Below are 23,537 nucleotides of genomic sequence, written 5' to 3'. Positions count from 1 at the left end.
GATATTTTTATCCTGCTTTTCTCAGGTTCAAAGAAGCTCATAATACATAATGTCATATTTTTAAATATATGTACTGTTTCTGCTATAAATTGACCATTAAAATATTCTCGGCCTCTCCTGACCCTTTCATATGCCAATGCAGTTCTTCCAGTGCCTCTGCTGCCAGCTTTATTTGCTGTTAGTTTGGGACTTTCAGAACATTTATTCATGTGCGTAGGTATATATTTAAGTGATTATATTCTACTTAATAACATGATTCTCCAGAGACTTGCAATAATATTAAGATACAATTAAATCATGAGAGCCAGTGTGACATAGTGGTTTAAATCTTGTATAAGGACTCTGGAGACCAGGATATGAATACTTGATCAGCCATGGAAACCCACTAGGTGGCCTTGGGCAACTCACACTCTCTCAGCCTCAAATGATGGCAAGGGCAAGCCTCCTCTGAAGAAACTTGCCAAGAAAAACCCATGATAGGTTCACCTAAGAGTCACCATAAGTTGAAAATGACTAGACGGCACACAACAACAACAACAACAACAACAACAACAGCAACAAACAAATCAACAAAATATGGTGCATGGCAGTGGAGAATAAAATAAAGCTGGCAAGTAACAATTTTAAATAGACAGAATTTAAAGCCTGGGAAAGTTAAGAACTCTTCACTTGGTGCCTAAGAGATAAGTGTCAGGTGATCCATCCATTAGTTAGCATTCAAAAACTAGGATGCTGTAACTATAAACATCCTCTCACCAGTAGTTACCCTCATTCTTTAACTATTGGAGCATCTGGTAATGGGTTTGTGAAGGTGGTCTCAGAGTGCAGGTAGGCAGTCCTATAACAATTCCCACATGGGGAGATGCAATCCTTCAGGTAACATGGTTCTAATCTGAAACTAGTGTAAGTGATGAAGCCCTGGATTATGATATTTATGATGTTTATCTACTCCATTTCCAATTAACAGTCTTTCGGCCTTATTTTGGACTAACTGATGTTTTTGACTTTCTTAAAGATAAACCCATGTACAGTGCACTACAGTAATCCAAATGGGATCATTTTAGGGCATGGGTAATGATATTAAATATTTTTTATCCAAGTAATACTACAGACTTGCATGGCTTTACCTATGCATTGGTCACCTTAGATTTCCATAAGATCGAAATGACTTGAAAGCCAGCAATAATAACGACAATCGGAGAACTAAAATGGAGGTTCATTTGCAGGGACAGCTGCAGAAGCAATAGCACATAAGTAGAGCCAAGCTGATGTTTCCCTACTTCAGGAGTGGTTAAGATGTTTCTCCATATGCAACTCTCATAATCTGCCACCACTGGCTTTGCTAGCTAGGGCTGATAGGATTTCAATGCCTAACTCCCATAAGCTCAGTGGTTGACTAGTAGTTGCTCATCCTTCCTCTAGTTCAGCAATGGATAATTTCCATGGACGGAGGCTGCTTTTGCATACACTGTTAGATGCAAGCACCTAGCATCCTGCATTTTAACTCCCCCATTCTCTCCAAAGCATCTTGTCCCCCCTTCCCCGGCTAGTACCACCCTAAAATCCTTTGGGATGTTTTATTGTCCACTCTAGGTCATAGACATCTCTGCCGCTCTAAAACCTTCTTTTTAATACAGGGAGGGTCTGGATGGAGATAACCCCAAAAAGTCAGTTGTACCCCTATAGGGTTTCAAAGAGGACACCAGTTGTCATCTTTTGCAAGATTTATTGGCAGGGGCATGGAGAGAATTGCTAGAGAGAGTTGGGGCCTTGTAACTAACATGGCAGTGGTGCTGGATAGACAGAATGCATACAGAATGTGTCCAGTATCTGAATCTCTGGCAGAGGGTTAGAATGATGCTGGTATAATGTGAAGGATCACTTGCAATCTGGATGGAACAATCACTGGAATTCTATACTATGTGATTTGTCTGAATGTGTAGGATGGGCATTAAGAAAGCGCCCGGTGATAAACCACTGAAGGTGTTACAATCCCAACTAAATTAAACCCTTTGAAATGTTGGGAACTTGGTAAATGTAAATAAAATATATAATTAAAATATGTAGGTTTCATTGATTCATTGGATCTATTTTTGTTGGGAATAATAATTGGTTTTAGTCCAAGGTAAGGATCAAAAACAAGGCATCAGCAGTTTACTACTAAAATAGTATTGATATGGTTGGCAGTTATTTGCAGAAGTCTGATTTGCTTTAGGTGAAGGAGAAGGGGATGCTGCAAAAGCCTAATGTATGTTCAAGCCCTTAGATAACTGGTAGAAAGAATGATTCACAAACACTGTTGTCGGGGTTATCATGTGAAAGCAACAATAATGTATACCTAATTGAAGATACTGTGATATATTGCATAAAGCTTCCATTCAAACATAAACTCAAGGCATTGTCACATGTAGTTTTCCATGGACCTAGAACTACAGTATCATTGTAGTTTTCAACTACTGTTAGTTAACCAGTATTTAGAGACAGATGTTAAAGTGATGGCCTGCCTCCAACAGAAATGGGAAGATTACATTATGGAAGCTGGTTATTCTTTGGAGTTGGACATCTGTAACGTAATGAATGCACCACCTTTCAAGGTTGATTGCTATTCCCATACTGAGCAACGATGGTAATCGTTTTCTCCCTTGCATATTATACTAGGAATAGTAGCATAAAGCATGTTTTCTGCTAGAGGAATACTTGTGAGCTAAGGACCAATTGAGTAAAACTTTACCATTGTCTGGTGTGTAGTTAAATTGCCTTTGTTTAGTGCCAGAAATGTTTGTAACGTTCAGTGTTTTAAAATCATCAATGTATTTTTGCTTTATTTTTTCCCTTAGGCCTGGAGCTACCTTTTATGATGATGCCTCACCCGCTTATTCCTGTCAGCTTGCCACCAGCATCTGTCACGATGGCGATGAGCCAGATGAACCACCTTAGCACGATTGCAAACATGGCAGCCGCAGCACAAGTACAGAGTCCTCCCTCAAGAGTTGAGACGTCTGTTATTAAGGTAACTGTTTAGTTTAAGAAAAGAAAAAAGAAAAAACAGAAATGGGATGATATTGAGAAAGGTAGTGATATCTTTCCTAGTAATCTTCTTTCTCGGGCATACATTTCATAAAATATGATGAGACTAATTAGGGAGATCTACTTATTTCATATGTAGAGCACAGTACATCAAAAGCTAAGCACTTTTACAGGAACAGTTTTTTATTCCTCCAGTCTTCTAGATGGAAGTCTTTATATCTTATATAGTGCCACTTCCTGGTTGAAAGACAAATTCAGACTGAATTTATGCAAGTTCCTTAATCTCTCATGCTGATCAAGAAATTGGACTTTTGTGACAGTCCTTGAAGTTTTGTCTTCAATGAAAATTTCTTGCAATTATTTTATTTTATTTTTTCTTCCAGCATTATTTTTTTTACTCTCTCACCAATAATGGTTTTGGTGTACCTAAAACAGGGTGGGGAATAAGAGGTTTTGAACTATTCCCTTGGAAAATTTTCTTCACATCTTCTCCCATGAAAGCAGAGCACTATAGGAACTTGTGGAGAAGCAACTTCAGGTTCATTTTTTATTGTCTAACATCTCCTTGCTGCCTCTTCACCAGTTTTGAAGAGTTGAAAAAGAGAGCTTTCTCTATAGGCCCTCTTCCTTCCTGACACACAGCTAGGAACATGGAACTATCATCAGAAGTGGACTTTTTGATATTGCTTTCCTCAATTTTCCCTGCCTGGGAAGGACTGAAAAAACAAGTGTTTGTAAGTCAAATGAAGACTTACTGGCAACAATAGACTCCTGTTCCTATCTAACTGATTGCTTTGGAAGAAACAGAGACTAATTCAGAAATTCAAGAAAACACATTACTTGCCTTACTAAAATGTGCAGAACTGCACTGGAACCCAGTGACACATGAACCAAGTAAACTTGTACCATTATTCCCAGGTGTTATTTGAGGATTTACAGTAAAGAAAACAACTTGGGGGCGGGCAGAGAAGCAGCCCAAGAGGTCAGAACTCCATCTTTTCCATGTCCCTTAGTGTCCATTAATATTTTGTTGTCCATCAAAGACAGGCAAAATCTGCTAAAAGTTAGCATCCTTAGGACAGGTAGGAAACACTATCTTTCCCAGATCAAGTTGTTATGGTCCACTCCTTATGGGGTACTTTCAGATGCATCAGCAGTCTTCACAGCCTTAATGGACAATCAAGTGAATGGAGCAGGAATCTTGCAACCAAAAGATCAGGACCAAACTACATTTTACATTACCAATGTATTGGGCATCTTAATGTCTGCTTTTTGTTTTAATTAAGGATAAACCCAGGACACCCAGTCTGGATTGTGACCATTTCTAGTGGAGGTTTACTTCTTTCATCTTGGATTCCTCCTTCCTGAAATCTAGTCATCTGAAAGGAGAAGAAGGGTGAAAAAAACATAAATTGGGCCATGGATTACCCCTCTTTTTTAAACACCTCTTTTAGGTTGGGGAAAAATCTGGGAGAAGGAAGGATTAAACCTTCCCTCTTTGTATGCAGTATTCCCAATCTGGGTTAGAGCCCCACACTTAATTTAAGTAAAACAAAAGTAGACACAGAGTTGCATGCTGCATTTTGAATATAACTTGTGGTTTGGTCCTAAGATAGTTTTGAAATACCAGCTGTTGCAATGTGAGCTTCCATCACCAAGGCATGCTTTTCCATGGGAACAAGTTCCTTAAGGAACAGCCATAATCCTTTATTGCTTGTCTCCTGCCCTCATCCTAGAGGGGGAGAAGGGGAAAATTTAAGATATGAATGAAAAAAGTACACTAAAAACAGGCAATTCCATTCTCCCCGTAGGTTCAGGGCACAAACAAGGTGTGAGAAACAGGAAATTCCATATTATTTTCTCTGTCCCATAAACATTAGGCAGCATATTCAAATTCCATCATCAGTCTCCCCATCTGCAATATGGGAGACAAAAATATTGACTAGTCATAATATTGTTGCAGAGCGAACAATTTTATCTGAGTGATGTAATGTAAGTGAAGTACTTTGAACACTTGAAAGTGCTCTATAAATGTTAATTAATATCATTAGGAAGTAAGGATGTAACTCTTCATTTATTTCATTCTGGTTGCAGAAGAGTGAAATACACAGAACATTTACTCTCCACTGAGTGAGATTATAAGAGGGGTCTTGCTTTTGTACATTTTCCCTTGGTTTTTCCTATTTTAGGACTTGAGGCAAAAACACTGCATGAAGAGGTTTAGTGCAAACAGTGTAGAGGTTTTTGTGCATAACACAAAATGTTGGGGAGAAGGTACTGTGTAAAACCTCTTTTGTAACCCCCCCCCCCCACTACAATGTTACCAAATGCAGACGAACTAAACCAAACCTCAGAGTGGTTACATTTTTCAATAGGACATCTTGACACATGGTTGAGACGCCCTTTCTTGGCAAGAGTGAGAAAATTTGGGAATATAGTTTAGATATGTATTAGAAAGGCAGAACAATTTTTTGACCTTGTCTTTGAAGAATATTTCTGTGTCATGAAAGAATGACCCACTGACCAAAAGGAATTGCAAAGATAGCACTTTTAATGGGCAAAATTTAGCCTTAATGAATTCTGCATTGATAGCATCAGACATAAACCATTACTAGATGCTACACACTTCCATCTGTGGTAGATGCACTTGAGATGTTCTCTTTATTATTTAGAGGGCAGATTCTCCATATCCAGTAGTTGTTACTTTGGACAACCTTCACTGATAATCCTACGTGGAAGTAAGAAACAAATTGGATGTTTCCTACTCATTTCCACATTTTATTGTTGAAAAATTGCTCTTAAGTTACACATGAATGTTGACAGATTTTAGCAGGAGTGACAAGAGTTTTCCAGCACTTCCAGTTATGGTCTGGGAGTATGACAAACTCTTACTACAGAAAATTGACCCAGCCTTCCATCTTAAAGTTGGCACTTAGATATAAAGTTGTCCTTTGGATATCAAAATGAATGGGAAAAGTAAAAAAGTGATTTGCTTATTTATGTTGCAACAGAATTCAATGTGTGCTTATCATTTCTATAGAGCATACTGGGACTTAAATTATATAATTTATTGGAATTATATGTTGGCATTCCCAGGGGCTGCTAAAATGTTAATTAGAGACCACCCAATTAAACTAAATAAATCATAATATGATCTGTTCACTTTATCCCTACTTTCCAAAACAAATTTGAATTTAGAAGGCCCAACTGTAGTTCCCAGGACCTGTGATTTAGCTGTCTTCACTTGAAGTAGAGTGTGTAGATTTTATCCCCATAGCTTTCAAAATATATTATTCTTGATTACAGAATATTGAATTAATTTGAACTAATGAATTGCACCAATGCATGAAATCAGAAACAAAAAGAAAATGGGTAGCTATTCCTCCATACAGCTTCCGTAAAGCCAATAATTCCAATTGCTGTTATTCTGGAATTAGAACTGTACAAGTGAGAACTGAAATTTTCCAAAGCATCTCTTAATTCTCTCATGCCATCTTGTGAAATTCTTAAAATGACAAACTCACTTATTTGTCTCTCTATGAGAGCTGATTTAGAGAGCCTTGCCAACTCAGATCTCTTGCTGACCTTTCCCTGCAATTCACCAAGTTCTTCTGAGCCAGAGTTGCTATCTTAAACTTGTAAAGCTTCAGATGCCATTCTGCTATTAAGCAGTGCTTCATTTTCCAGAGATAAGAGGCTGGAATTACGCAGAAGACAAATCTTGATTTTCTATTTTTAACCCTTTCAGAATCAGGCCATGAAGAATAAAGTAGGGAGGGTATGAGGCACCCCTGAAAAACAGACATTAGTGCTTGGTATTATATCCCACCTGATGATTCTGTGCCCTTTCTGAAATGAGATGAACATTAGATACCCTTTTTTGTAATTGAATGTGGAAATCTGTGAATTGGAGGAATGAGATTGCATGAATGAGCAGGGACAACAGATTGTGACAATAGTAAATCACAAAGTGTGACAGCTGTGACCTGAGAATGCTTTATTCAGGAGATGCCTTTCATCACCTGCCCATGGCTTCAGAAAGCCAAGCTTGTTACCAGCCTCAGCTTTCCCTAAACAGAAATATGTACAAAATATAAAAGGATATAAAAAATAAATGCTGTAGCTAAGAGCTGATGATAATAGTTTTGTAGTAACACTGAGAACACAGGCATAAAAAAGGTATCAGGTTCTATGGTACATCCATAGAATATAGTTTGAAATACCAATTTCTAATAAAAATATATTATATAGTACAGTACCTACCTTGATTATCTGAATGGTTTACAGATTTTGAAAAGATAGGAAATGTGATATTTCTCATAGTGCTCTTTCCATTGCTCTGTTGAATGTTAACACACCAAGAAAATCTGATCAGCTATTTTTCATTGATGGAACTCATATTTAGTTATTGGGGTTACATTTTGTAATATGTGTATATAAAGTGTAACATATGCATGTGCCATATATATATATATATGGAGAGAGAGAGAGAGAGAGAGAGAGAGAGATACACAAGTGAGGATTGGCCATAGCTTTTTGTAGCTCCAGTGGTAACAAAATTCCTCATTATATAATGTGTGAAGTGGCCCTTATGGCATCATTGTACAGTTCACAAATGGGATAGATAAATCCACTGTACTTTCCTTGCCAGGAAAAAAAGTGCAAGGGATAAGCAAATTTTGCAATAGCCTCTACATCTCTCTGCAGGTTTAGCTTCTTCAGTTCAGCTGTGTTTTCTTTTCCCTTGAATTCCAGAGGTGGGCATGTCAATCTGTGGCAATAGCAACAAAAATAGTCCCATGGCATGTTAAACATTATTAAATTTATTACATCAAGAACAATTTTGCCGTGCATAACAATATACACAACAACAATTCCACATTTGTAAAGCATTACACAAAAAGTATCTTGATACAGTTACTTCTGAAACAGTAACATCAATATAGCTTTTTTTGCAGGACGTAATGTATATGCACCTACTGTTAGTGTTATGGTAAAAAAGGTGGTTAAGCTTGTAGTGTAGCAAATAGCTCATGAAAAGCAAAATTCCTCATACATCATAGAGGAAACTCTATCAAACAAGAAACAAACCTACGTAAGGCAGACCTCCAAAATCTAAGAAGTAATTTAGATGGGGAGAAATTTGAAGACACCCCTAAACATATATATTTCAGATCTGTTTAAAAGAAGGACATGATATAAAGGACCATGAATCTCAAACCCAAAGTTTAGATCTTTTTCCCCAGCAAGAATGCTAGGTAAGGTAGAGGACAGCAAGAAAAGAGGAAGACCACATTTTAGATGGATAGATTTAATCAAGGAAACCATGGCCCTGAATCTGCAAGACATGTCTTGGAGATGCCTCATTCAAAGGGTTGCCATAATTCAAGGCCAACTTGAAGGCAGTTAACAACAACAACAAGAACTCTGCTTACAAACTGCTTTGGAAATGGAAGTGTTTCAAAACATAGTTTGTGGTATAATAAAGGAGGGCATGTACCCGCCATGAAAGTTACTTGACTGATCTAATCTTTTGGCATAATCTAAAGCTTCTTTCTTTGATCCAAGGAAAAGAATCCTTTGCCCAGGGCTGTATCAGTTTCCTTCTCATTTACTGGTCCTTAAAGACATTGTGCCACCACTCCTGTCCAAAAAGTTCTATATCTGATAAAGATTGGACAAAGGTACTTAGATGGAAATCATTAATTTGCTCAGCTGTTCCTGTGCAGTGGCATAGAGTATGATGGTGCAATGTGATATTAGAATGAAAATATTATGTCTAGCTGGACAAAGCTCACAGTAGTAGCTCCTGTCCAAATCCTAGGCAGTGTTTTAGCTCCATACAGAATGAGAGAAGTGGGTTTTTCTACTGCCTGTGGCTTCCTTTCTACAGGGAAAGGAAACAGGGATGCTCTGGCCATGAGGAGCTTACTAATTCAATTCCAAACCTGTAATTTTGATATAAATTTATTTTGTTTGCTTGTGAGATGGCATTCTCCAAGGTACCAAAGATATTCTCTCTCTCTCTCTCTCTCTCTCTTTCTCTTTTTGGAGACTTTGTTGTTAGAAAAGTCTGCCAAAATGTAGAAGACAGACATTATTTTCTGAGGAAAACTTGACAAATGAAGTTTAATAGTTGACATGTACTGTTTAAAGTATCACTTGAACTTGATGGAACTGGTTAATACTAGACTATTGAAAAGCAGCAAATGTATTTTTTATAGAAATGCCAACATAGCTATAGCAAGCTGACTATGGAAGGCCTTTCTAAAATTATTAAGTAAAAGTAATCTATTACTCAGATACTTACATTATACCATTTTATAATTCTAGTAATATCTAAAGCATGAAACAAGTTTGTTCATGGTCTAGTCATGAGCCTTTTCTTGTAGGCTGTTTATTCAGGAGCTTTCTTAAGTTAATGATTTAACTGAAAGTATTCTCATGATTTTAGTAGATATCTCAGTTAGGTATTGTTGTTTCCCATGGATTTTCTGTACATTTCAAATGCCCTCTTCTTGAATGTATTTTGATTAAAAAAAAACTGTAGATGGTCTCAGAATCAGTTTTAAAGCTCCCCATGTAGCAGGTTCAATACATCTACTTGTTGGTATATTGCTACTAGAGATGCCAATCTTCACTTCTCCAATACTTTTATAGAAAAAGAAATAATTCCTCAAGTTTCCTCCTAATTTTTCAGATTTTGCAAAAACAAAATTTCAAGGACAAAAAAAACCCCATTGTTTTACGTGCAAAAACTATTTTGTGCACTCCCCCCATCCCCAGGATGAGAACATTTGCAAGTGTTCTTTCTGTCCCTGTCTAGTATTGCTGGTACTTGCATCCCCCTTCCCATGCCTAACAACCACTTCACATTGTAAAATGAATGATGATATTGTAAGCTTTTCTCTATCCCTGTTCAAATGTTTGAGTAAAATGTGTGAAACAAAGTGTGATGGAGCTTATGTACTGACATTTTGCAAACATTCCCATCCCCAGATGTCTACCTTTGACTTTCCCACCCAACATGAAAAGGTCTACAGGGAATTCCTGATTGCAGGGAGGATTTTAAGTGCATTCGGCCAAACATTCAAAGAACCGCATTTCAGACTTTCCCTCTCAAAGCGGAATGTGTTGTGGATGGGGACACTGAGGGAAGGGAATCTAAAAGTAGGTTTGACATTTTTCACCTTTATAGAAGGAAAAGATTTTCAGTTGTCTCGTTTTCATTCTTGTCAAAGCAAGTCTCGCCCAAATTTAAGAGAAAATATTCTCAAAGACTTTTCTTTCTTTCTTTGGTGCTGTGTGGTTTATTTTTTACCTTGATCTTTATGAGATGAAGAGCAGACAGGACATATAATACTGTACTGAACAAAAAGGGAAAAGCTTCCTGAAAAGTTGCTATTCTGGCTAAAGATATTTAATAGCAAGGACTCTGTCCCACACATTTTTAAGCTCACATATTATTACTCCATGATCATTTTCATGGAATGTAATGGACTGTGTGAACTCACCTAAGACTGTAGTTTTTTGTGGTTTTTTTGGGCTCTGTGGCCATGTTCTGGAATAGTTTATTCCTGACATTTTGCCAGCAACTGTGGTTGGTATATTCAGAGAATGCAGGCATGGAAGTGAGTGGAGTATATATACTGTGTGACTGTTGGTTGAGAGGAAGTGATTTATATGTTAATCTCTGTGTTGGTCTGTTGTTGAATGGCAATGCCTCAGGGTGTCAATTTATTAGTGATATCTGCTGGGAAACCCTGCTCACCCTGGGTGGTTTTCATTTACACATGCTGAGTTCTGATTTTGGTGTTTTTCAGGACTGGTAGATGAACTGTGGCGCGGTACACACTGCCAGTACATGACGTCCTGGTGGCGAAAGTAGGGCTTGGGAGCACGCACCAACTGCATGCTTCTGAGCCCTACTATGTGCTGGCGGTGCCATTACAGCACCGCCCTGCCCACACAGGGGACATGTGTATGACTTGTGGGAATCACAGTGCCTACACATCATGGATAGAAAGAGACCTTGCAGCGCTTACGACATCCCAAAAAGGAGCCGCTCTAGGTGGCTCCTTTTTTGGTCTGCAGCATTGCCGTGCGATTTGATTGCTATGGCAACGCTGGAGACCAAAAACAGGCGTCCACAGACTCCCCAGAAAGGGGTGGTCTGTACTGGGCCTTTGTTTATTTTAAGGGTTTCTTCTTTCATGTTGAAGTTGTCTAGGTGTTTATGGATTTCAGTGGCCTCCCTGTGCATTGTGGCCGGGTAGTTGTTGTCATGGTCCAGAATTACAGTGTTTTCAAATAGCTTTTTAAGCCCAGAATGGTTTATAATGTGTTCTGGTACTGCTGATTTTTCTGGCTGACCCAGTCTGCAGTGTCTCATGTGTTCCTTGATTCGTGTTTGAACACTGCATTTGGTGGTCCCTATGTAGACTTGTCCTCAGCTCATGATATGTGGTAAACTCCTGCAGCTGTGAGAGCATCTGTCCTGTCCTTCACTGAATGCAAAGAACTAACACAAACAAAGAGTTGCTATCACACTACCTAAGCATTCAACAAAAGATTAACACTCAAGACTGGGAGAAAATTGACAGCCTCACCTACAGGAAATGGAAATAGATATGGCAGACCACACCAAAAGAGAGAAACAAAATTAACAAATGCCACAAGCACCAGCTGTAACCCTTGCTGGAGACATAACGAGCCATCATCAATTTGACAAAGCAGCAACTTTTGAAAGAAGAAACATACACCATGGCCAAAGGAGGCAACTTTGTGGTCACCACCACCAGAATCCCAGTAGAAGACATCATTGCCCAGGTTGAATCCACCCTCCACCATCTTCCAGAGGAGAAAGCGAAAGGGATAAGAGGTGAAACATCAAGGATTCTGTACTGTGCAAAACCACCACCCAGCACCATTACCAAAAAAGAAGGAAAACCCATCAAGGATATCAATTTGGACCCAGAAATCATCATTCTTCCAGCAGACAAAGGAATGCCACAGTATTCATGGAAGCAGAACAATACAAACAAGAAATCAAGGAACTCTTGGATTCTGCAGCATAAAAAAAAAAACCTGAAACAAGACCCAACCAACAAAATCACCAAGAAAACAAACACCTTGATCAAAAACTCCTCAATTCCGCCAACCACACGCCAAAGTTTATGCATATCTGAGGCTCTCCCACCAAGACTGTATGGACCTTCCAAGCTCAACAAAGATTTCATTCCACTCCTACCCATAGTGAGCACCATTGGATCCCCCACATATGACTTGGTCAAGTTTCTGGCCACACAATTACAAACCCTTATAGGGCATACCCCCCACTACATCATGGACTCAGTTCACTTCATAGAAAAAATCAACAAACTCAAACCTGAAGACATACTAATCAGCTTTGTTGTGGTCTCCCTGTTTACCAGAGTCCCCATAATGGACACCATGGCACTCATCCAAGAAACTTTTCTGAAAGACATCACAGCCCTGATTGAACATTGCCTCAATACAAGCTACTTCCAGTGGGAAAATGGATTCTATGAAAATAGAGATAGGATAGCCATGGGAAGCCCTGTGAGCCTGTGATAGCAAACTTTTACATAGAACACTTTGAAAAACAAGCCCTGGAAACGGCTCCATAAAAGACTACAACATGGTTCCAATATGTGGATGACACTTTTACAATTTCAAGCCATGGAAAAGAAGATCTCACCGTGTTTCTGAAACATCTGAACAACATGCACCTGAACATCCAATTCACTTTAGAAAAAGAAAAGGAAAGGTACCTTGTCATTCTTGGATGTCCTGATCATACACAAACCAAACCAAAGTTTGGGCTACACTATATACAGAAAACCTACACACATGGATAGATACCTACATGAGAACTCCATCCGTCACCTAGGACAAAAAAGAAGTACAACAAAAAGACGGGTGGACTGAACAAAAAGAATCTGTGAACCCCACTTCCTGGAAGATTAATTGGCGCACTTAGACTGGGATCCACAGACTAATGATTACTCCCCCACCAACACTCCCTTCTCCTTTTGTGTCGTGTCTTTCTAGGGCAGGGAACCGTCCAATTAAAAAGATTGCATGTACAGCGCTGTGTAAATTTACAGCACTTTATAAATAAAGGTTAATAATAATAATAATAATAATAATAATAATAATTCAGCTGAGACATTAGAAGGGCTGCCAGATCCCAAAAAAGCCATAGGAGGGAAGACAAACAACCACCGAAAGGGAGGGTGCTTTTACCATCCATCAAAGGAGTCACAGACAGAATAGAGAAACTGGTGAGGAAACACAACCTCCAAATGATATACAACTGACCAAGAAAATCCAGCAAATGCTGCGCTCAGCAAAGGTCACGACTGCAGGAGTTTACTGCATACCATGTAGCTGTGGACAAGTCTACATAGGGACCACCTAATGCAGTGTTCAAACACAAATCAAGGAATGTGAGAGACACTGCAGACTCGGTCAGCAAGAAAAATCAACAGTAGCAGATCACATTATAAACGATCCTGGGCATCAAATGTTATTTGAAAACACTGAAATGCTGGACCATACCAGTAACTAACAGGCCAGAATGCACAGGGAAGCCACTGGAATCCACAAACACCTAGACAACTTCAACAGGAACGAAGAAACCCTTAAAGCAAACAGTTTGGCTATCAGTCCTGAAAAACACCAAAATCAAGACCCAGCAAGTGGAAAGGAAAACCACCCAGGGTCAGGTGGTTTCCCAGCTGACAATGGATCACTAATTAAATAGAGACCCTGAGGCCTTGCTATTCAACAACAGATCAACCCACAGATTAACATGTAAATCACTTCCTCTCAACCAAGAGTCACACAGTATATATACCCCCCACACTTCCATGCCAGCATTCTCTGAAGATGCCATCACTGACGCTGGAGAAACATCAGGAATAAACTCCTCCAGAACACAACCACATAGCCCCGAAAACCCACAATAACTATGGATGCCATCCGTGAAAGCTTCTGACTTCACACTCACCTCAGACTACTTCAAATTGCTGTTGTGTTATGTTTGAGTCTCCACTATGAGCAGGTGAGGAAATGTGGGTGAGCATTTTTTCCAGTTTTTGAACAAAGTGCTGTTTTGTACTACAGAATTATAGTGCTCTGGTTGCACTTCAACTACCATGGCAACATCCTATAGAACTGCAGGATTTGCAGTTTAAGGAGCATTTAGCATTGTTTAGCCAGAGATCTCTTCTACTTCACCAAACTATAAGTCTCAGGATTCCATAGGAGGCAGTCATGGCAGTTAGTGGGATCATAGTGCTATAATTGTGTAGTGTAAGGGGACTAATGGTTGGAAGTGTCTACACCTATCAAAATGTGTGTGTGAGTAAGTTCAGCCGAGTAAAGTGGGCTTTACCTCTGAGTTAGCATGCATATGATTGCAATGCAATATATCCCTTTACCCCTAGATTGAATTCACTGTAATTTTTAAACCTTGCTCGGCTTTTATGTCAGTGGAATCTGAAGGATATAATTTTATGGAGATATTCCATACAAGTTTGCCATAGGATTGCCATGAGAAAAAACAAAACCTTGAAAGTAAACAACAACAACAGCAGCAACAACAACAACAGTATAAAATATTAAGGAGGGTTCTGGACTAGATTTTTTCCGGCTGTGCACTTTCCTGCGTGATGGAAATATTTTCTGTATGAAGGACCATTTGATTATTTCTTCTGCATTCCTGTCTGCAGTTTGACGTGGCTTTGCCCCATCAGGTTTATTGTCTCAGTAAACACTAGTTCCTAGAGAAGATGTAAACTAGAAAGAAGTCCATGTACTGTGTTCCTTAATATGATGCTTCTTTATCAAATATAGCAAGAAAATTGAACTTAAAATAACAATAGTTGTTCTACCTGAGGTAGTAGCTTGGTATTATGTTCTATTGCAATCCACTGTGTGGTAGGTGAGAGACTTATACTCACTCAGAGAAAAAGAGAGAGAGAATATATACACATGAACACATGCACATAGACACATAGGATGTGGCCACATGTAGCGTTTCTAATGTACATTAAAAGGATGGATGGGACCCCTCCACTCTGATCTCATTTAATTTGGTTCTGGATGAGAAGAGTGAAATGTGCCCAGTAAAACTTTGAGTTTAGTCCAGCATCAAATGCATTTTTTTCCTGTTAGAAAATTGGTTACTTCAAAGGATTTCAGTGTAGTATGCTTTTATGCACCAACTAACACTGTCCTCACATGGCAGCCTCAGGTTGCAACTCCACGATAAACATTATACCTGGAAAATAACTGTAGAACTGAAAGATGAGGCAACTATATTCCTTTATGTGCAATAATATGTAGGTTTTAAGCCATATTGTATAGGTGTTGGTGTGTGTGGACATGTGTGTGTACCAGTGCAGGAGGAAAAATGGAAGATATAATCATCTTGCATCTCACTCCATTGGGGAGCCTTGAGGTGAAATCTAGTGACTGATCTGTAGAATCAAGATGCCTGAAGCTAGAGGGCTCCAGACAGTACTTATCTGGACTAGTGAAACTACAAAAAGGCCACTTAGCAGGGAAAGGCTATTAAACATCAAATTTTACCCAGAATGCCTCTGTTGCAAATTATATTTGGTTTATGAATCTGGTGGTTTTTTGAAAAAACAACATGTAAGTAGCAAAACACTGTGGACGAAAATATCAAAAGAACTAAAGCTATATTCACACTGCATAAATAATCCAGTTTGACACCACTTTAACTCTCATGGCTCAATGTTATGGAATTCTGGGAATTGTAGTTTCTTGAGACATTTAGCCTTCTCTGTCAGAGAGCTCCAGTGCCAAAACAAACTGCAGTTCTCAGAATTCCATGGCATTGAGCTATAGCAGTTAAAGTGTTGTCAAACTGGATTATCTCTGCAGTGTGAATGCAGCCTAGTAGAGCTCTATCACTCCTATACTTTTTTTTCTGTAATAGAGGTCTCTAGCTCCATCTGTAATATTATAGCTGTTAAATAGTTATGTGTGAATAAGTAGCTGAATATCTTTTAATTCACTTTCCTTTTCCTTTTTCTTTTTCAATCAAGTCCTTTTAAAGGAAAAGTCAATATTTTACTAAATCCACCTCCCCACAAAGACAAGGTGGAAAGAATGACTTTCTCATATTGATATTCCAGCACCATTAGTTTATTAGTATGCCCTTTTTAGAGGAAGAGCGTATTTCCAATTTATTATTACTAGCATTTCCATTTATTATTGCAACTAGTTTTGATAAAGACAGAAAATTGCAAGAGATTGTATATTATTGATTGAAGAAATTATGAGGCGAGACTATGAAGCAGAGACTTGAGGAATTAAATTAATTACACACTTACCTCTGCCTAGTTCAGTTGCATTTCTATTAAGGTTAAAGGGTAGTTCACAAATGAACTGATAAACTGAGTTTACAAAGCGCTCTCTCATAGACTTCCTCCTGGTTCATCTTGTTATATGACAATAATAAAACTCATTATCTCCTTTGTTTCAGTCATAATTGTGTTGTGTTGCCCTATGCATATCTTCTGCTGCCTACATATTATAATTTGTTCTGTAAAGGCATACATAAATATGATAAACAAATTAAACTCTTAAAATAAATTAATTTGCTATGCAACTCTATTCAAATCATATATGCTCACTGGATTTCATTTTAATGAAGCCCTTCAGAAGATAGCAGGCCAAACGGTAAAATTATGTATTAAATGAAATGTTTACATACCCTCTATTTGTGTATATTTCTATGGAAACTATGTATGCAATTACTTAAATCAATAAAAGTAAACATCCTGGGCTCTGTAAATATCTGCTCTCTAATCCCATACGTAGCAATTGAGATCTTGCGAATAAACACTTTTTGAAAATCTAAATTATTTCATAAATAAGAATGTGGGTAACATTATCAATTGACCTCCAATATGTTTTAAGTTTTTTTCAAAAAAGATGAAAATATATACATTGGCCTAAATCCCACTAAATCAGTTGCTAAATTAAATGCCAGGCCTTTTTGTAAATCACATTGATTCGACGCTACTTTGAACCAGCAATTCGATTTTTTACCCTGTTATTTCACAAATTCCTGCCTTTTGATTGGTTGATAATTTCGGAATAAAGTCCGTGGGCAATATCTCTCCAGCACTTGCATTTCATGCATAAGAACACTTCATGAGCAAACAGCTCCCCCCACCCACTATGGGACCAATGGTTTAAAATTAAAATGGAAATCAACCAAGTAATCCTAAGCATGCTTTATTTTTTCCTAGTGAAACTATATACCTGAATAACTTTATTTGCCCTACTTTCTACTTGAATAAGCTTTAGCTCTGAACATTTTATGCAGCTCTCAAACAAGGTAATCTAGGATCGTCCAACTGTGTGCATGTTGTGTCTCTAGTACCTGTCTAGTTGTTTGAGGACTGAGGCCCAGAAGACCCGTTATTAAAAATTCAGATGTATAAAAAGAACAAAGTAACATTGCTTTACACTGGGTTTAGTTGTTATTGTTGATTTGTTTTGTTTTGGTGCAGGAACGAGTTCCAGATAGCCCTTCCCCTGCTCCATCCCTTGAAGAAGGCCGAAGGCCTGGTAGTCACCCATCATCTCATCGTAGCAGCAGTGTATCCAGCTCCCCTGCCCGAACTGAAAGCTCTTCAGACAGAATACGTAGGTCACTTCGTATCCATGTAAACTAAATACAATCCATTAGGCATATGTGGCATATGCTGCCAGATGTTTGAAAATGCTTTCCTGATTTTTCTCCTATCTGAACAAAAGAGAGGGGGGAAAGCAGGCAGTTATTGTTGTTTATTAAAGTGTTTGATAGGCTTCTGTACATGTTTGGTGAGCTGATTGATTTATAAGTAGTATAAATCTGGATTAGAACATTTTGGAAGAAAATCAGATTTCAGTGTAAAATCCCATAGGGTTACATTCATATTTTCATATGGCTTTTGACAAATTTCTCCTCACTTTATTTCAAGATGATCTACTTTTACTTCATTGTATAATGCCAGGTTGTACATCTCCATTCAGCTTGACTTCAGAAATGCTGGATGTTGTTTCTTTTCTTTTAGGAATAAGAACATTGCCATTTCCTGTTGACATATTTTCCTTAGTATATGTAAACATAAAAGTCATTTGCAGAGTGATTGCTAATGTGTACTCATTATTAGTGATGGTTTCATTCATTCAAATCTTGTAAGATTACGTCTTTCAACTAGAGAAGCATTTTGTCAAGGTTTATGGCAGTACAAGGTACTGGTTATTCATTATTTTCTGCCAAGGCAGGAGTTTTACTCATCTAGATTACTAAGAACCCAGGACTGTCAAAAGGCACCAAAAGCCCACTGACAGCCTTGTGTATAACCATCTACATCTATGTAATATCTTTAGTTGGCTCAGAATAGAGCTTCGTAATCTTGCTTGTATATATACAAGGGGGTATTTCTCCCGTCCTTACCTAATATAGAGTGAGGCTATCTCTCTATTTCTATACACTTGCTCTGGAGTCAGTACAGTTTGTATTTTTCATCTGATTTGGATAGGTTTGGTATAGATCATGATTTAATAGGGAAAAAATGCACCAATTGCCAAGACAGAAATGTGGAAGTTTGTGGGGAAAAATAAATTAATCAATGAGACAGCTTAAATAAGCAAGTCATTATTTGGAGAGGGGAGGGAGGTTTGTTTTGTTTTGGTTTAAACAGAACATGTATGCTTTGACATCTTGAAGTATCATTTGGCAGGGGTGTGACTGTAGGGGTGCAGGGGTGTGGACCACACCAGATGACATCCCAAGAAGGATGACATCCATGTTCTCCAAACATCTACATTTTGGCAGAAATTGGCTGCACCTACATTCCTTTTAAATGATGAAGAGATGGTGTAAATGTGGCAAGGATTAGTGGGAAGAGAAAGGAGAGGCCTCCATTTTAAAAACATACGTTTTTTTAAAATTACATTTATTTTATTTACTTCTTTTAAAAAATTCCTTTTAAAAAATCACATCTTAGCAAATTTTTGCTTTAATCACATGAAACAGTGTAATTAATTTAGTAATCCATTACAGTCAGTGATAAACAGGAATTACAAATTATGAGTAACATTAGTATAAAAATATTCCTAAGGATTCTGGTACAGGAGGAAGTCAATGGGGGGGGGGGGGGAGATGACACCACGATGTACTCTACTAGGGTGACACCAACCCTAGTGACACCATTGCCACTTGGTTTGTGTGTATATATTTCTTCTTTTCAATGCCAGGGCTTCTGGCCAGAAATACTGAAAGAAAAAATTGATCTGATTTACATAAATTCCCAGTTGCATGAAGTATATATGGTGGGTTGAACCTGGTTGGCAAATGTCTTCAGAGCTGCTTATGATTTAATGCTGGAATAAGGCCTATGCATATAGACCTTAACTGTACCTTATCCTAAAAAAATTTGACAGCAAATGTCTGAGGACTCAAGGCTACAGGGACTGGACCGTGCATCTTAGTCCATCACTGTATCCAATGTATGATTATCCAGAGGACCCAGCGGTGGTAATGAGACAGATACGCTCTTTGACATGTTGCTACATGTGGACAAAATGAGGTCATTATCTCCCATAAAATTTGTGCTCCCCCCAATAACATTTTACTTCAAACCTGAAATTTTTAGCATTGCAGAGAAAGAGACACTGAATATTTTTCATGGCTGACTGGAAAGGCAGCAGGCCAATATGTGTTGTTGTGGTGTGCCTTTAAATAATTTTCAAATTATGACAGCCCTAAGGTGAACATATCATGGGTTTTTCTTGGCAAGATTTGTTCAGAGGGGGTCTGCCTTAGTATTCCTCTGAGGCTGAAAGATTGTGACTTTCCCAAGGTCACCCAGTGGATTTCCATGGCCAAATGGTCTCCATAGTCCTAGTCCAACACTCAAACCACTACATCATGTTGGCTCAGGTCTACATATATATAGGCCCAATGAAATCCAGAGTAGCCTTGCAAGACTTGGTGCCATGTCAGACTTTGCATGACCTCTGAGCTCAGATCTCTTGCTGAAGCCTTGCAATGCCCTTGTCTACACTGCCATCGTCCCAGCCGAGAGCCAAAAGTGCTTGTCACAACATGTCCTCTTTGCAACACTTTTTCTGTGTTAGTATTCCTTTGGTATTAGTATTCCATTGCCTGCCCCATTTTTTTTCTTAATTAACCTGTATTTCTAAATACACAGCTTAAGGTTTAAGGTACTGCAATGCTAGAAATTTGGGGACTGAGGAAAGTTTCATTGGGGGACAATGTCCTTATTTGTCCTCACAACTATGATTGCACCCCTGGTAGGTTAGACAGGGAGAACTCTGCTTGCCTATAACTAGGCTTTTGTGATATTAATTAACAGTATTTTGTTTTTGTTTTTTGTCTCTATGGTGCTAGCAGCTGTCCATCAAAATGGTCTATCCATGAACCAGATGTTGATGGGTTTATCACCAAATGTCCTACCTGGTCCAAAAGAAGGAGATCTGGCTGGCCATGACAGTGGGCATGAGTCAAAAAGAATGCACATGGAGAAAGGTAGCAGTTGCTTGAAACTGTTGTTTTATTCCTTGAAAAAGATGAACATCAGAGCACAGATATTAGTAGTCAAGTGAGTTGGGATGCACTAAAGCATTAATGGAAGCATTCATGGGAGGGGGGAATATTGATTCCTGTCTATTCTGCAAGATAACACAATTTCTTTTGTGTGTGGGTGTACATGTTCATGTAGTACATTCATTATTTTAATAGGAGGAAAAAAATAAATGGTAGATATTATTTAATAATGTTGCTAGACAAAAGGAAAAAAATTAGAGATCAATACTTGAGGAATATTTTCTTGAAAACTTTATTTTATGTAATTGGTGTATGTCTGTAGTTGATCAAAGAAACAGTCACTTAAAGTCAACCACAGTGAAATAACTGTTGATGGCCATGTGTCGGGAAGGAAGAGAGGCTAAATTACTTAAACTCTTACAACTATTAATAGTCTAAAATTAGAGTGGCGGATATCACGTAATTTATTTTAAATTTAATAAGCCATCCAACTGAAAATATATGAGTTAGATTAATGTGCATTGGTATTTCTATTGATTATTATACTACCTTCTCATTTGGTTTGTACAGATTTAAGTTCCTTATTTCTGTAAAGGAAACATTAACAGTTACCCTTATTTTTTAAATTACAGAAACACATTTAACAGAGACAATAATTTTGTATACATGATATATAGATTTTAAGCAACCTTTGTAGAACTGAGAGATAATGAGGTTGAATCAAAGGCAACAGCTTGGTAGCAATGCAGGACGAACTCATAATAGAAAGTGGTGCAGTACATCTGTATATAATTGCTGCAGTAGTAAAATTTTAAAAAGTGGACATATTTTTTGGCATAGTTTAATAGATACAAAAGGTTCCCAGCTCTGTCCTGTGCAACTACTGTGAGATATGGAAAGTGAATTAAAATCTGGACACCTCCATTCTGGACAGGTGGCATCTTTAATAAGATTACAGTAAAAATTAATGGGAACAACATTTCTTTTATACAAATCATTAATTTCGGTTCATTGCACACACAACCTGTTATGGCTCCTTGTGTACCCCCCACTTAGACCCTGCAAATGTTATCCATGCTGAGAGTCTGATATGAACAGACATACTGTAGATTATTAATTATTATTTTTTTTGAAACATTTCTGTTTAAGCCCTTTGGGGCTTTAGTATAATTGTACACCGTTCTGTCAAAATCTTATTGTGAAATATGTAAACATTTTACATGTCTTCCTTTTTTAAAAAAATGGAAATAGTTGAGGATCCCTAAAAGTATCCCAAATGTATATTGCTTTGCAGTAATGAGCCTCACTCCTGGTGAGATCTATTCCTATTGAGAGTGCTGAGAGTTCTTTTTCTTAAACAGTCATTGTTTAGGTCACAGCCTTCTTTTGTCTCTTCCCCACCACCATCACTACCCTGCACCCCCATCTCTGCCTTCTGAATTGGTTGTAAATATTCATGGGTTATCTAGATTTATAGGGTATACTAAATTAAAAATTGTTTTCTGTCATGACTGCATTTATCATATCTCCTGAACCAGCCCTGTAACTTTTAGGCCAAACTTACCTGTATTAAAAACAAGCAATTCCACTTACAGATATTTGCAGAGATAGTAATTATCTGTTTGCATCATTATGGACCCACAGTTCAGATATGCAATTTCATTTCTGACCACCCTTAATCATTCAAAATCATTAATCATTATTACAGGTAGAGAAGTGAATGCAAACCAAATAGATTCAGGCATTTATATTCTTAGGATGGAAAATGCCTTGTCTGTATCACTTGTCTGTGTAAAAAGAAAAAGAAAAAAAAAGAAAGAAATAATTTTTTAGCATTAGTCATTAAGTATTTGCATATAACTCTGTTTTCTTCCAAGACACACTGGTGCTAATCCATCATTTGTAGCTAAAATGACTTTTAAATAATTACAACTTTGAGGTGTTAGAAAAGCTCCTGTTCATACTCCTCCTACCTTTTTTAATTCAAGTACTTTAAGTTGCAGGAAATGTTAATTTACAGTCTGCAATATATTTTAAAAGTTGAAAGGATTTCAAGACAATAGGCATATTAATAAATCAAGGGATAAAAAATGGGGGGGGGGGACTTTCTGTGGTAAAACATTTGCTACATAGTGATTTTACCAGTTTAAAGAAATGGTTTTGTCTAGACATATGGAATCAGAAATGGATATAGATATAGTTCTATCAGCTTTGATTAAATCTTTAATATGTTCTACTTTCTTTGCATTTCTGAGATTTATACATAGAAAGCATGTTAGAAGACAGTGTACTGTATCTCACTACTGTTAGAAATGGTATGGTAGCCAACCTGACAAAGAGATGTTGAGATACTATTATAGGTTAGCAAAATGTAAGTCATACTATATGTTTATAACCCCAAGGAGACCTAGTAAAAGCTCACATTTCTTTCCTAAAAAACTTAAATGCCTGGATTTCTGTCTGTCCCTAAACAAATGATGTGTGCCATATAATTAACGCCAGCTGCATGGAAGGAGGTGAATTCATGTTTTGTGCACATTAGAATAGTGTGTGCACAACAATCATGCAAACTACCTACATTTCTTTCTTTGATCTTTGAGTCTCTCTACAAATCTTTACATGGGGAACTTGCAGTAGGGCTTACTTGATTGACTAGTTTAGGTGGGCTTCTCATGACATGCTGAATATTCTTCTGGTATATTTAATTGCAAATGAAGGTTCCATGAATCTGATCCAAAATCAAGTGGAAATTATCAGAACCTATCTATGGCTCTCAAATCATTTTTATGATGCATGTTCTGTGTCCTTTAAATATTTTCATAAAGACACCCTATTCTCCATTATCAGTGCTCCAAAAAGCAATGTTAATGAGGAAGTCACTTTG

The 23,537-nt window shown here is 37.8% G+C and overlaps 1 protein-coding gene across 3 annotated transcripts in view; it reads left to right on the top strand.

Annotated features, from left to right (window-relative positions):
- LOC149319090 (dachshund homolog 1-like) overlaps window positions 1-23,537 on the top strand; it is a 426,364-nt gene that overhangs the window by 285,336 nt on the left and 117,491 nt on the right. For 2 of the 3 annotated variants that reach the window (XM_089511098.1, XM_089511097.1), the window contains exons 4-7: window positions 2,838-3,010; window positions 10,027-10,197; window positions 17,607-17,742; window positions 20,501-20,635. In XM_089511098.1, coding sequence (XP_089367224.1) covers window positions 2,838-3,010; window positions 10,027-10,197; window positions 17,607-17,742; window positions 20,501-20,635 — 615 coding nt within the window. The remainder of the gene's footprint in view (window positions 1-2,837; window positions 3,011-10,026; window positions 10,198-17,606; window positions 17,743-20,500; window positions 20,636-23,537) is intronic. The other variant, XM_089511099.1, reaches the window with a different exon arrangement.

The sequence above is a fragment of the Sceloporus occidentalis genome, unplaced genomic scaffold (assembly GCF_023333645.1).
Source record: "Sceloporus occidentalis isolate IW3139 unplaced genomic scaffold, rSceOcc1.0.p SCAF_2, whole genome shotgun sequence".
Classification (NCBI taxonomy): Eukaryota; Metazoa; Chordata; class Lepidosauria; order Squamata; family Phrynosomatidae; genus Sceloporus; species Sceloporus occidentalis.
This window is presented reverse-complemented; position numbering and strand designations above follow the sequence as displayed.